The 13,177-nt window shown below is 34.9% G+C and overlaps 2 protein-coding genes across 2 annotated transcripts; both read right to left on the reverse strand.

Moving 5' to 3' along the window:
* Positions 1-525: 525 nt before the first annotated feature.
* RO3G_11387 (uncharacterized protein) lies at positions 526-8,989 on the reverse strand (the record flags this gene model as incomplete). Its single annotated transcript, XM_067665971.1, has 23 exons — positions 526-710; positions 763-895; positions 1,078-2,613; positions 2,669-3,415; positions 3,468-3,698; positions 3,747-4,850; positions 4,901-4,993; positions 5,108-5,356; positions 5,426-5,672; positions 5,736-5,791; positions 5,837-5,967; positions 6,016-6,232; positions 6,296-6,413; positions 6,469-6,505; positions 6,658-6,875; positions 6,936-6,989; positions 7,152-7,468; positions 7,517-7,659; positions 7,713-7,879; positions 7,933-8,177; positions 8,243-8,428; positions 8,485-8,802; positions 8,987-8,989. The coding sequence occupies 23 exons, from the start codon at positions 8,987-8,989 to the stop codon at positions 526-528; spliced, it is 6,735 nt and encodes a 2,244-aa protein (XP_067522072.1).
* Positions 8,990-11,045: 2,056 nt separating this feature from the next.
* Positions 11,046-11,315, reverse strand: RO3G_11388 (uncharacterized protein; the record flags this gene model as incomplete). Its single annotated transcript, XM_067665972.1, has 1 exon — positions 11,046-11,315. One exon carries the CDS (start codon positions 11,313-11,315, stop codon positions 11,046-11,048), a length of 270 nt encoding a protein of 89 aa, XP_067522073.1.
* Positions 11,316-13,177: the final 1,862 nt, after the last annotated feature.

A 13,177-nucleotide genomic window follows, 5' to 3' on the forward strand; every position in this document is an offset into this window, starting at 1 on the left:
AAAAAAAACTTGAAACAAGCTGTAAATAAGAATCATTACTACTCATAGATCCATATCCTTTAACCATTTCTCTTATTTAGGTAATATGACTTCATTCTAAACATCTGTGATTAAACAAAGCTATTTGAAGCTTTCACTGTTTTCATTTGAATTCTTGTCTCATTTAAGAATAATAATCATAAAAAGCAAAGCACATTTCAAACTTCTGAAAATTCTTGTTAACCGGTTATCTTTCAAAATATAATGCCACATAGAGAGGCTTTTAAGGTTGGCACAAAAAAAGGGAACCTCACAACAAACTATAAAAACTATTCAAAAAAAATTTATTATAAAAAGCATGCGAGGGTATCTCAATTCTCTTCATCCTGTATTCTTACTCCTTTATACGAAATAACAATAAAAAAAAGATGTGCACACATCTCTTATATATACACATTATTTACTTTTTTTTTTTTGCTTTCTTTTTTCTCTAGTTTCTTTCTTTCACTTTTTCTCCATTATTTGATTAATTATGTCTCCATACTTTTATACCCAACTAGTCCATCCTTCGTACATGAGACAGAGATTATCTGCAGATGTAGCTTGTTCAATAGTTTTTGATACTTGTTCAGAAACGCTCATTCTGTGTTGTACTCCAAAATCAACTCCTTCTAGTTTGGATCGTATCCTTTTCATGATCTTTGCTACATGTGTAATCTTTGGCAGTTTATCTGAGAAATGGCAGTGAATATCATAATAGACATATGTAAAACAGGAACTTACTGGTCTGTGATTCAGCTGCTTCGTTATTTTGATCGTCTGTGTATTCTGTATCATTATCTTCAACTGCTTCGCTTTTTGGCTCGTCTGTGGCAGGAACAGCAGATGTACTGCTTGCTTTGCTGTCAGGACCAAACTCTTCCAATATTTTAAGAGAAGAACAGTATTCTACATACGACGTTTGAATTAATTTTATAAAATCTGCCAGCTGGGCATAAGTCCAATCTGATTCGTAGTTCTGGTTTGTTTCAGCTTGTTTCTCTAATTTTTTAAATTGACTATCCATGCGTGTCAATGCATCAAAAACAGTCTGATTACAGTATAAAATATTAGAGTAACAGCAGATTGCATATTTTTTTGAATACCAACCTTGGAAGCCTTTTGGGCAGGGCGCAACTCATTATCTTCGTCAGCTTCGATAATAATAATAGACTCCAATAAAGGCAAAATGCCCTCTAAAGGGGATCGTGATCGAGTAACAATGGACTTGACACATGAAAGCCTTTCCCTCACTTTAGAAAGAATATAAGAAGGCACTCGATAGACAGCCGTCTCATTTTCGTTTTGGTCCGTAGCTGGTTGTTCATCTCTATCTTCTTCTTCCTCACTGTCTTCCTCTTCATTCAAGTAATCGTTTCCAAATATCTGCCATCGATGCAAATTTTCTTCAAGCGCAGCCAGTTCCTCGGCTACCGTTTGATGGTCATGCTCCAGTTGCGTCTGATTTCGGTTGATGTGAGTCGCTACCAAACCAAGGCTCCTCTGCAGCTCCCTCATCTGTCTGTGTCCAGCTTCCTCGGCTTCGTACTCCCAATCAACGAGCGGATCATAGACGAAGGCATCAAGTAAAGTAATGAGTACCTCTTTATGTTTACGAAGCACCATCAATGTTTCTTCTGCAGCCGTTCTAAACGGACCATCGACACTCATGATGCCAAGGGCGTTATGCAGATTTTGCGTTAAACGATAAGGTACAAGCTCAGGTACACGAAGTCGACGGCCCTTTTCAAAGCATACGTTGTAATCAATGTGAATCATCTCGCCTGATCTGAAATCAACCAGCATATTGTCTAAGTGTCTGTCGCCCAACCCGATAATGTATCCAATCATTGAAGTCACAGCGAGGGAACGGGCAAAGGAAGTGCTTTTGTTAATCCACTCCTCAGCAGTAGAGCTAGAATAATACAACTCTTTTTCTAATAAATCGCCAGGTGTTTCCTTAACCAGTTCCAAATAAACTTTTTTCAGTATGTGTTTGGGCCAGTGCCTTCTATTGGTTGATACGCGCAAGCCAGCTGCTTTTAGGGCAGCATAGACCTTATTTGCAAAGTTCTCAGTAGGTCGCATGGAAAGTGCGTGCAGGATGGCTTCGTTGGGTTTATCGTTATTGAGAACCATATGAGCGGCCGCTTCCCTCTTTTGCCATTTTTTGAATAATGCATATAGAGGCGTTGCTTCGTTGACCCATTGAATCATGCCGGACCTGTCGCGTAATGGGATAACAGCGTAAGTTCTGGCTCTCATACCACGCAAGGCAGTTGTTTCATTTTCATTCAACAGACCATTGGTCGTGGTCAATAACTGCATGATACGTTCATCAAGATGGAGGTCTTCGTGGCCCTTGAACAAATATGGGTATTTCTTGCCATCAGAGCCTTTGAAGTCAAGTTTTTTGGGTTTTGTCTTGGTGGGTATGACAACGACACTAGATCCAAATGAATCAATATAGCAATCAAGATCACTGTGTCCAGGCATGCCAATAGAAGTGTTCTTCAAGTTGTATAGGTAAGGTGATACCTCACTGAGTTCAAGTACACGTACTTTATGGGTTTCTTCCATAAGAGTACGATGAAGCTGTTATAAATATTAAATACCGCTTCAAATATACATTATCGCTTTTTAGGGTTACCTGTTGAAAGCGTTCCCATCCTTCGCGATATTCTTTGATGCTCTTTGGTTTCTGAAGAAGCAAAAAGGCATCTAATATCTCTTTACCGTACATCCTCACAAACCAACGTTGGTGAGGAGTCAATATCTCGCTTATTTCAAGGCCATGTATGGCAGTCATAAACTTATCGATAGCAGATATAATAGGTTTCATGCAATTATCATAAAGTTCAAAAAAGATTTTTTCCTTTTCTGCTTCCTCCTTTACATTCGATGTTTCCAGTTGAGCAATTTCTATATCCAGATCAGTAAAATTTCCCATCACATCAAACTGCAAGTCTCCAATCATGTTCATCATATGTTCTTCCACCAAGATCGTCATTCTCTGAATCTCTTCAGCCATGCGACTCGTCGATACCCACAAGAGCTCGTTACGTTCTATCATTCGATTGGCAATGATGTCTAATGCCTGCTTCGTGTCTTTGTTGGTCTTTGAAGAACTGGAGCTCACAATGACATCATAAATGATCTCGCGAGGATATTCATCACATATACGGCAAATTAGCTTGCTAATTACCTGCCGAATGAATTCATTAGGGTGGTTAAGCTGTGCAAACAGTTGGGGTGTCACTCGCTTCCAAAGATCGATTCGGACAGTATCAATGTGCTCACAATAGATGGATTGTAATGCTGTGCCGTATTTTGAAAGAATACGCAAGAGCCTTAGAGTAGCTGTCGTTACCATTGAAGTATTAGAAATTTCATCATTCTGTAATAATAAAAGTGAGCAATTCAGTCGTCTTATTGAAATGATACTTTACGTGGGATATGTGTATATCTAAAGAAAGGTAACGGAAATAGGCTTGAGCAGATGCATAAAACTTGTCTATGACCATCTTGTGTAATATATCATATATCGATATAATATTGGTCTCGTTTTCTGGTTTCAGAAATGGAGCAAGTTGGCGTAAACCACTAACAAGAGAGTGACACGATGAGCTGCTATCATTTCCAATAGAGGAAGAGTAATTGATCAGTAGCTCAAATATCATCTAATAAAAGCAATAAGTTATGCTATTCTTTTCTAGAGAACTTTGTACCTTCTCCAATTGCTTTTTATCCACTGTGTCATCTGCATCAGTCAGGTTTTTTTGGATTTGTGTCTTTGCCCATACAGCAATAGCTATTGTAGGTTCTGATTGAAGAATTTCTTCTAGAATACGCCATCCTTGTTTATAATGATGCGTTGCATATTCAAACCAGGGCCTGCCATCTGTGGTATTTGTCTCAATCGATTTTTCTAAAGCATTATCAATGCAAGCTTCCACTGGTGATTGCATCTCCGTAGCGACACGTTTTACAAAATTAGGATCGAGTTTCTCAAGCAAGCTAGTTGCCTTGTCTTCAGGGCTGTTTTTTAAATAGCGAGCAATATTGCGGTATGTCCTACTTGCCAATTCCTTGTATTCTGGTACAGAGGCAACATGAGTCATGATTGTATTCAAGGTATCCATTGCTTCGGCATAAGAAGATTGGCTAAATAGGATTTTGGTGCGTTCATACAACGCCCTGTATTTTGTATCAGGTGCTTGGGCTGCCTTCTCGATTAATTTCTCCGCAAGCAACATATTGCCTTGTCTTCGTGCTACCTTGGCTGTGTGGAGGTAAATTGAGTTCATGTACTGAGTAACAACGGAATCTGCCTGCGCTCCTCCGTTCAGGTGATACAGCTTCTCAAATTCAGTACATAATCGAGCCCAATGTTTAGTTTCAGACACTGGATGCAATGTACTGTTTACTGCTACTTCAGAATCATACCAATCTCTAGCACTGGCTACCAGATGCTCCCAACCTGTAAATAACAACTGCAACTCCAACAGATTGGTGATGTTTGAAAAAATACCATCTTTCAACGTATGAAGCATTCGGTTGGTTATTTGGGAAGTGATGTCGTCGTTCTTTTCCGCATCAGGTACAAGCCAATGTCTGAAATCGTCCAGTCGATTGAGCTTAGTGCATGCTTCTAAGGGAGCAACCTTGACAAAGTTTTGCATTTCTCGAAAAGCGTCTTCTTGATTTTTCAATGTTTCTTCTCCAGAATTGAAAGCGTGCAAAGCCTGGTAAATGAAATCATTTTCAGGGGCTGAGGTGAGAATATCTCCAATGGAATGATAATCTTCTAAACAAGTATAAAAATCAATTGCCTAGATTGAATGTATGAGCAAACTGTGAGCTTGTAATATTTTATTCTTACTTGGCGATCAAGCATATGCAAAATTCCATGTTCATCAATTGTACCAAGTGATCTCAGAGTTGATAAAGATTTAATAGCTAATTCATCACGTCCCTTTAAAACCAAATGGTTAATATAAGCATTAATTTGCACTTTTTTTTTTTTTTTTTTTTTTTTTTTTTTTACCGAAGCAAAAAGCGCAGCTGTTTGAAACCATGAAACTTTTACGTTATCAATCGTACCAAGGCTTTTGTTCAAGGGGCCAATGTAACCTTCAAAACTCCAGTTTTCTTTAAACTCTGGGAACATCTGGTAGGCTTTACAAATGATCTTCTTGTACCATGATTGAAGGCCGTATATCATATCTGTATATTTCTTTTTGATATAAACTTCTACCAAATCCCTTAGATAGCCGTTCACTTCTTTAAACCAAAGTACAGGGTTAGAAGACATATTTGTTTCCATTTCCTTTAAAGCCTACAAAGAAAAAGATTAGTAAATAAGCTGCAAACAATATTAAAAAAAAAAAAAAAAAAAAAAACAAACCTTCATAATGTTAACAATCATTAAATCATCACTTCGAGCAAGTTTAGCACCTTTGATCATATTTGGTCGAATACGAGAAAAGTAATCTTGACATGTCTTTTTGTTGGTCCTAAAAAAGACGAGACTAGGTCGAGGAACAGCGGGTAAAGTACCTGTGGCACAACCATCAGATGCATTTAATATTTGAAGCTCTAATCGATTAAGCAAAAGCAAAAGATGCTGAAGCAGACTGTTTTTATCTGAGTCACTTAATAGGAGAAAAAATAAATATGAATGAATATATGAAGAAAATAAAATATAGTCATCTTACGTTTCTTCTTCATTTGTAACAAAAGAGCTTAATGTTCGCTCAAAAGCGGCTAAAGTCTATAAAACATTTTTAATCATTAATCCTCTTTGTATTTCTTTTACCTGTTGAGGATTGCCAAAGGGTGTACGTAAACGGGATAGTATACAATAGCGGGCTGATTCCCACATAGCCCAATAATGCATCAAAACTTCGCTGTTATCAATTAAATCAATAATCTCGTCCATTGGCATTTCTATAAACAATTTAAATCGTCAATTATTACTTTACCCTTTTTTATTACCTTCATGAAGCTCAGTAAACAGTGGTATATTTTTCATGTTGCCTAAAGTATCGCAGTGATGAAATAATCTTCTAGCCCATTCAGTTGTAGAATTATACTCCATTTTGGATGTATCGTTGGACCCTAACAAGTGCTTGCCCATCCCTAATTGCTTCATAACAATTTCATAATGTACTGGGCGGAAAGATCCTGTATGAGGAGTAGCCATAATTGTATTCTAAGAAAAAATGTACATTAAGCAAATTATGATACATATTGGTTTCCATTCATTCATTTTTACTTGAAGCGATAACATGGCACTATCTTCCAACTTAGTTACATTGGATATCAGAAAAGGATTAAGTGAGACAACCAAATCCTTGCTTGCATCTTGAATTTTTGGATGAGGATCATTTATACTATATTTTCTGTATTTACTACTTTGCCAAAACGAGTTAATATATATATGCATACCTTCTTTGTACTAGTTGTAAAACTGAATCTAAGGTGCCTATTGATCCACAGAGTTGACAATAATATGTAATAAGGTTCAATACACTTTCTTTTATATCTCTGTTTCTTTCAACGCCTAAGGATGAAAAGCAAAGAGTTTTAGAAAAAAACTATACGCACACAAAAGGAGCCACCTGATTTTTTTCTTACCTGCTGCAAAAAGAAAACCAGATATAATCGGTTTTAAGTGGGCAGTTATATCAAGTTGAATAGTCTCCATGTTACAAACAGATGTCAGAATCGATTGAACAAGCTCACATAACATTTGGCGCGAATTCAAAGTTAGTTCAACCCAATAATCCAGCATATCAGAAATAATGCAGCTCATCGTATTAAACCCATCCTCATCATCCCACATATAGCTTAGACTAATGTGATAAATTAGCAAAATAAACAGAAACCATTGTTCAAATAAGTTCGCATCATACCTTGACCAGTAATTAAACACCATTTGCAAAATAGGAGCAAATAAATCACCACGCCTATAAGTCCAAGCCATACAGAGAGTATTTGCAGAGATCAATAAATTTTTAAGCTGGTATTCTTTCCAAACTAGGGCAATATCAAGCAGAAAATAATTGAAAAATAAAATCTCTTCTATAATTGCAGGGCTTGCGCTTAGCCGAGTATTGCTATTCTCATACTGAAATGCACAATGATGATGCTCCAACAAGTTCATTGTTCTAGAAAACCTCTTTGGGACAACCTCCTTTTCTGTAGACAATCCTTGTATGGACGCTTTCTTTTTTTCAAGATGTTCGGCTAGCTTTTGGTTGATATTTGCCCTACCTTCATTCGCTGCTCCTGTTCTTATCAAGTATCTGAGCAAAACAAGAATACTTTTCTTTAACTTTTTGTTTTCTGGGTATTTTTGGCGTAAAGCAAATAGTGGTGAAGTGTTGACATCCAGCATTCTATGAAAGACTTCTTTGTCAATATCGGATTGCCATAAATTAATAAACTATAAAGAATTCAATAATTGATATATACACCCTTTTTTTTTATTTACCTGCATTAATGTTTCTAGGTATTTGATAGGATCAGCTGAAGATTCTAATTCGGTTTGCTCTCCAAGATATAAATATATTTGGTATTGAAATTGACGATACTTTAAAGGGCAATGGGATACAATGAGTAAAAGTATATCTCTCGCTAAGTAACATATAAATAGTCAAATTATGCTTGTTTTAAAGGCTTAGACTTACACATCTCAATCCATGATATATCGGGTAGAAGCGTTAATGCATCTGTAACGACATGCAACGTTTTTGGAAGCATCACATCAAACGAAGTTTCTACTATATTTTTGTCTCTATAAGCTTGAACTTCTGAAATGAATGGAATAATTGTCTTTAGCATTGTATGATAACAACTACAGACAAAAAATAAGTCGTCTTTTTGTTACTAATGAAGCTATGACTTTACCTTAATACAGTTGTACAACTTTCCCATTTTTGCTTATATTCTTTCATATCCTTCCTATAAAGTGATCTCAGTTCACTTATGATACTTTCGATATCTGATAAGAGATGCCCCAAAAGCTCCATTGCGAAAGGTATATGATTTGCCCAAAACCGATTAAATTTGCCGTAAGTGGATATAAGAATTGATTTTTTTGCATCAGGTATATTTTCATCCATATTCCATCCTACCAATAAATCAATAATATCCTATGATGATAGTTTTACAGTAAGCCATTTATGTTCATTCTAGCAGTAAAAAAAAAAAAAATTACTGTAAATCGTTGATCAAATAAATCTGGGTATTGTTCAGAAATGACACTGAATATGTCAATTATAACTGGAAGATATTCTGAAGAATCCATTGTGTCCAAGAAAGATATAACACCAGCTAAGATTGTAGGTGACATTTCAAATGCCTGCCGATAAGTATATTGGTCTGCTGCTGAATCGACGAGTATCTATTAACAAAAAATGGTTCATTTGGGTATGTTCTTTTCCTTTATGCCTTTCTTACTTGCTTCAACAAATTAAGTAACCATTTCTTCCATTCGCGGTCCTTTCTGATATCAACTGCGGAGATATCCACACTGGGCCAAACAGTCAATCTGTCAAAAATCCAACTTAAAGCAAGATCTAAACGGGTATAACATGCCAATCCAGACACAAGATTAACAAATACTTGTTTCATTGCCAATGGCGCTTTAGGCATCTCAATAGCACGTTGAAGTCTTTCGTCATGAATACAAATATCGAGTAATTTCATTTGCTCTTGTCGGAATTGAAGTGAATCAGATGCTACAATAGTACGAGACTCTTCCATCAATTTCAATAACTGTGTTGCATTGGTAATTCTGTGGTTAAAATTAGCTTCGTCATCATCATTTAAAATACGTCGTAAGATCTGAACTGCTCGTGAATCGTTCTTTTCTTCTGCTTTTTTTTTTTTTTTTTTTTTTTTTTTTGAAAAGTTAGAATGGAACCTTTTTAAGAAAATATAATTGCTGTTCTTTCTTTACCATAATTTGGTCTCTGTCTTTGGTGTCTTTCCCTATTAGACCCTCGTTGCGCATTCCTGTTATGGTTGTTTCCTGTTCCATAAGAATTATACTTTCTGGAACTCATTCCATATATAAAATACTAGACAAAAATAGAGAAAAAAAGAATTTTTGCAGTATTTTTTTAACTGCCGTGAATTAAAAAGGCTTTAGAAACGCATTTTATGCAAATAATTACTGAAAGGTTCGTATGGCAATAGTAACTTCAGCTTCCAGTTATTGCATCTCATGAATGCTTTCAAGAACATTATGCTTTTTACTTTGTATATGTAGTCTTTACAGTGTATTTACTTTGATTTAGATAAAGTAAAATGATTTCAGATATTTAAAAGAAATGTAAGAAGAATAACGAGTATCGGCAGTAAGACGTATCAGAATTTAATATTAGATATCGTATCTTGAAAATGTCTAAATCACCTATGAGAGTGAAACTGCGATTTTTCGCTGGAAAATGGACTTTCTTCCTTTACCCTTCCCAACGGAAAATGATACGTGCATTTAAATCTCTATTCCAAACTATATGACAGGTTTTTAAATATAATATATTGCTGGTATACCTTCCGTCTGAGAGCTTCGTTGGACGTAAGAATTTATTCTTACAAGAATTACAGATCTAACTATGTCAATAAAATAAAAGCCAGTAATGATAGAACTTTGCTCTAATGCTTATTATAAATACTTTTGATGTCATGTTTGCTACAACAAATTGAAAAACTTTGGATCTTCTTCTTAATTCCTTTTGCAATATCGCATTTGGCCCAGAGATAAGAATTAGTAAAGTAATACATATCATCTAAAGGGTCATTTACTAAATCATGCATTAGTATTTATTGAATGCTTTTTAGAGCACCAACAATTCATATTTTACTGATAAATAGAAAAATTACGCTACCTTTTTTTTTGTCATGAAACACTGATGAATTCCATCTATTACTAATAAAAAGATTAAATATATAAATAAAAAAAAAAACATCTTTAGAAGAAACACTGTATCCTTTATGAATTATCGATTGAGGAGTTATAACTAGTTTAAGCATTTCGTTTTATATATGTTTGCTAATGTTGAGAATAAAATCACTAAAAAGTTTGCCATTGCGTCGATCATTACTATTGTAACATTAAATCTTATGCAGGGGTAACTAACTTTTGAAAAATATAAAATAAATCGCTATATAAAAAAATCCTATTATTTCTTCTACTGTACATTGTTACCAGGCGTATGGATTGATAATAGGATCAGCATACTGATGTCGATATTGATATTGGATCTTACCACCTTTAGGCTCATATTTTATTATTCATCAAGCTAAATAGTTACTTAACTTTCACAGACCAAATCATAGAAACACTTGTTTTATTTAGCGTAGATTTAAATTAAAAATCTCACTCTAAAACCCTGAAGACTCTTGAAAGCATACACAGGGAGTCAATAATGTTTAAAAAAGGGAAAATTGTTTCTTGACTACAGTTAAAGTTGCAGAAAAATTGTGTCGACCAAGTTTCGATACTTGTTACTCCAACTTAATTTTTGAAATCAATGTGTTAGTAAGATTAAACCGTCAATATGGCCTTGTGATGTTTGTCTTGGATTTTATCTCGGCATCGTAAAGTTTAGATATGTATATATGTATTAGATGATGACTTGGGTTGAACCCAAAAGAAATTAGGAAGAGGAAATACATTTCTATTTTTCTAACTAATCCTAAAAAATGTAACATCATGATTGCCAATATTGACAATAGCACCAGAGACAAATTTGACAACCAGTTAGTCCAGTTAAAAAAGTGATCATATGAAGAAACTTTGTTACATATATTTCAAGAATCGAATTCAACACAATATTAAAAAATACACTTTGCTCTTTGCTGATCACTATAACATTATACCTATTGCTATAATAGATGACGAAGGTGTGGAACACAATGTGGTCTTGTCGTCAAAACTTGTTCAGCAATTAGAAGACTCATTGAATTCGCTAAAATCACTGCAACTCTCCTTGCCTGACCATAATCAGTATCGGTCAACCAATCACATAATCCGCAATATTGATATCAGAAGCCTTGCTGAATCCGGAACAGTGTCTCAATTTTTGGCTGATCGAAAACACGGTCAACTCAATAACGACATTACCGCCAATCTCAACAAGGATTGGACCATATCGTCTCAGCAAATATATGTAGTTGCCAAAGGTTTCTGTGGCCCAATCATCATTAATCTTGAAAATGATCGTTGATTGCTTGTCAATACAGCTGATGTATATGACAGAGACCCTACTATTGAAACGCATCATGTACTGCAATATCCAACTGTATCCAGCAAAAATAAAACATCGACCCCACCATCACATGGTACTCGTCACAAGAATTTTTGGGTTCTCACTCTCCACCAAGTTGAAGGAAATAGAATCACTAAAAAACTAATTACTGATACCAATGCTTTCGACGCTCTAGTTACGTCAAGCATCCGATTTGATCGACCTACTGAACCTGAATGTGGTCCAAATACCTCTAACTTTATCTTGGATAACCATACATCACGCACTTGCAAATTTTTCGTTGGTGATGAGTCTTGAAATGATGGTTTGAAAATTGCAAACGATCCAAACCCTGAACCCATTGATCCATACTTTCGACTTCAACAACTTCGGCAACTTCGAATAAAATTTCATCGTCTTGATACTTACGAATCATCCCGAGCATCCCTATTGAATGGAACTCTCCAGCTGCTCATCCCTTATGTAAAGCATTATATGTTTACACTTTATTGCTCATTTATTTGAATAATATAACTTTTAAACTTCTTGAGTGTAGGGGGCCAAATCCTGAATATCCTGTATAGTTTAACCAATGTTATGGATATGACTGCATATGGTTTCTTTTCACTTGTAATAAACACAAGGTAACTTCTAAGAATGAAAAGCAGGATTTTTTAAATTAATTAAAATACACAGGTATCATACTTTAAGACAAGTACATGATAGAAAAAGAAAATAGCTCAATAAACTTTTTCGTTTTCGTAAATAGTATAGCTAATCTTTTCCTTCAAGTCACTCAAAGCTTTCAATTATTTAAGAAGCTACTTTTAGTAAATCAATGTAGTATTGTAATTTATAAACTTCTTTATGCCTTACGGATACATTACTCTTACTGCACAAATCAAGAATTTAGCCAGCTTTAAGACTGTAACAAACTTTCTCAGTGAAGAAAGTTTTTTCGTATACCATTTCTTATCCGAGAAATTAGTTACACGCACAAATTTAATCTTCATCAATAGCAAATATTAGTTGGGAACGTTTTTCTTTTGGGTATTACTTGTGCTGTTATTATCTTTTTTTTCTATCCCGATTCACAGCCAAATAATTCATAAACAAATTGTCAGTATAAGTTTTCCAAAAGCATGTTCTCACGCGTCAATCTTAGATGAAAATGTTATATTTCTTATAAGCCTGACTGTACATTTAATGCACTGAGCAACACCAGAACAGTCTTTTGAGCAAAAAGGTAAACCTTTGTAGAGAAAAATTATCTATAAAATGCTTTGACGCCTTTTGGTATTTTAGGTCTTGTTAATTTTAGAAACATTCACAAACCAGGTATTGCCGAAAAAGATTTGCCTTGCTAAAAGGTTACCAAACATTGTTGCGAAAATCTTGATCTTGCAAAGAAGCTTCAACAATAATATCAAGAGAAACACGGCATTAGTAAAAGCAGAGTATGCACTATGTTTATTTTAAAGTAGAATGAGTTGATGATAAAAGCATTCTAGATATGTCTTAAGCAAGATATAACCATCTATGTAATATTACTGCAATGAATAGCCAAGACCAACGGTTAACTCCGTTTTCTTTCGTGAAAATCCCGCTTAAATGTAACGCAGAAGAAATTCTGTTTAGAAATAAAAGAAGCGAATTTCAATTCTGTAAGCAAATTTGTTTTCACCAAGCATTGCGCTTTCAATATAAAATGAACGCGCTTTATAAACATCTATCTAATAAAAATAGCTTAGAAAAGAAGCCTAGAGTAACTTTTTATTTAGATTTTGATAACCCATGATGCATTTTTATAACACTATCTTATAATACTTATGGGAAAGCACTAAGTATTAGATATCATCCGACGCAAAATATTGGACATTCTGTCTATTTTTTCAGTA

The sequence above is a fragment of the Rhizopus delemar genome, genomic scaffold, assembly GCF_000149305.1.
Source record: "Rhizopus delemar RA 99-880 supercont3.9 genomic scaffold, whole genome shotgun sequence".
Taxonomy (NCBI): Eukaryota; Fungi; Mucoromycota; class Mucoromycetes; order Mucorales; family Rhizopodaceae; genus Rhizopus; species Rhizopus delemar.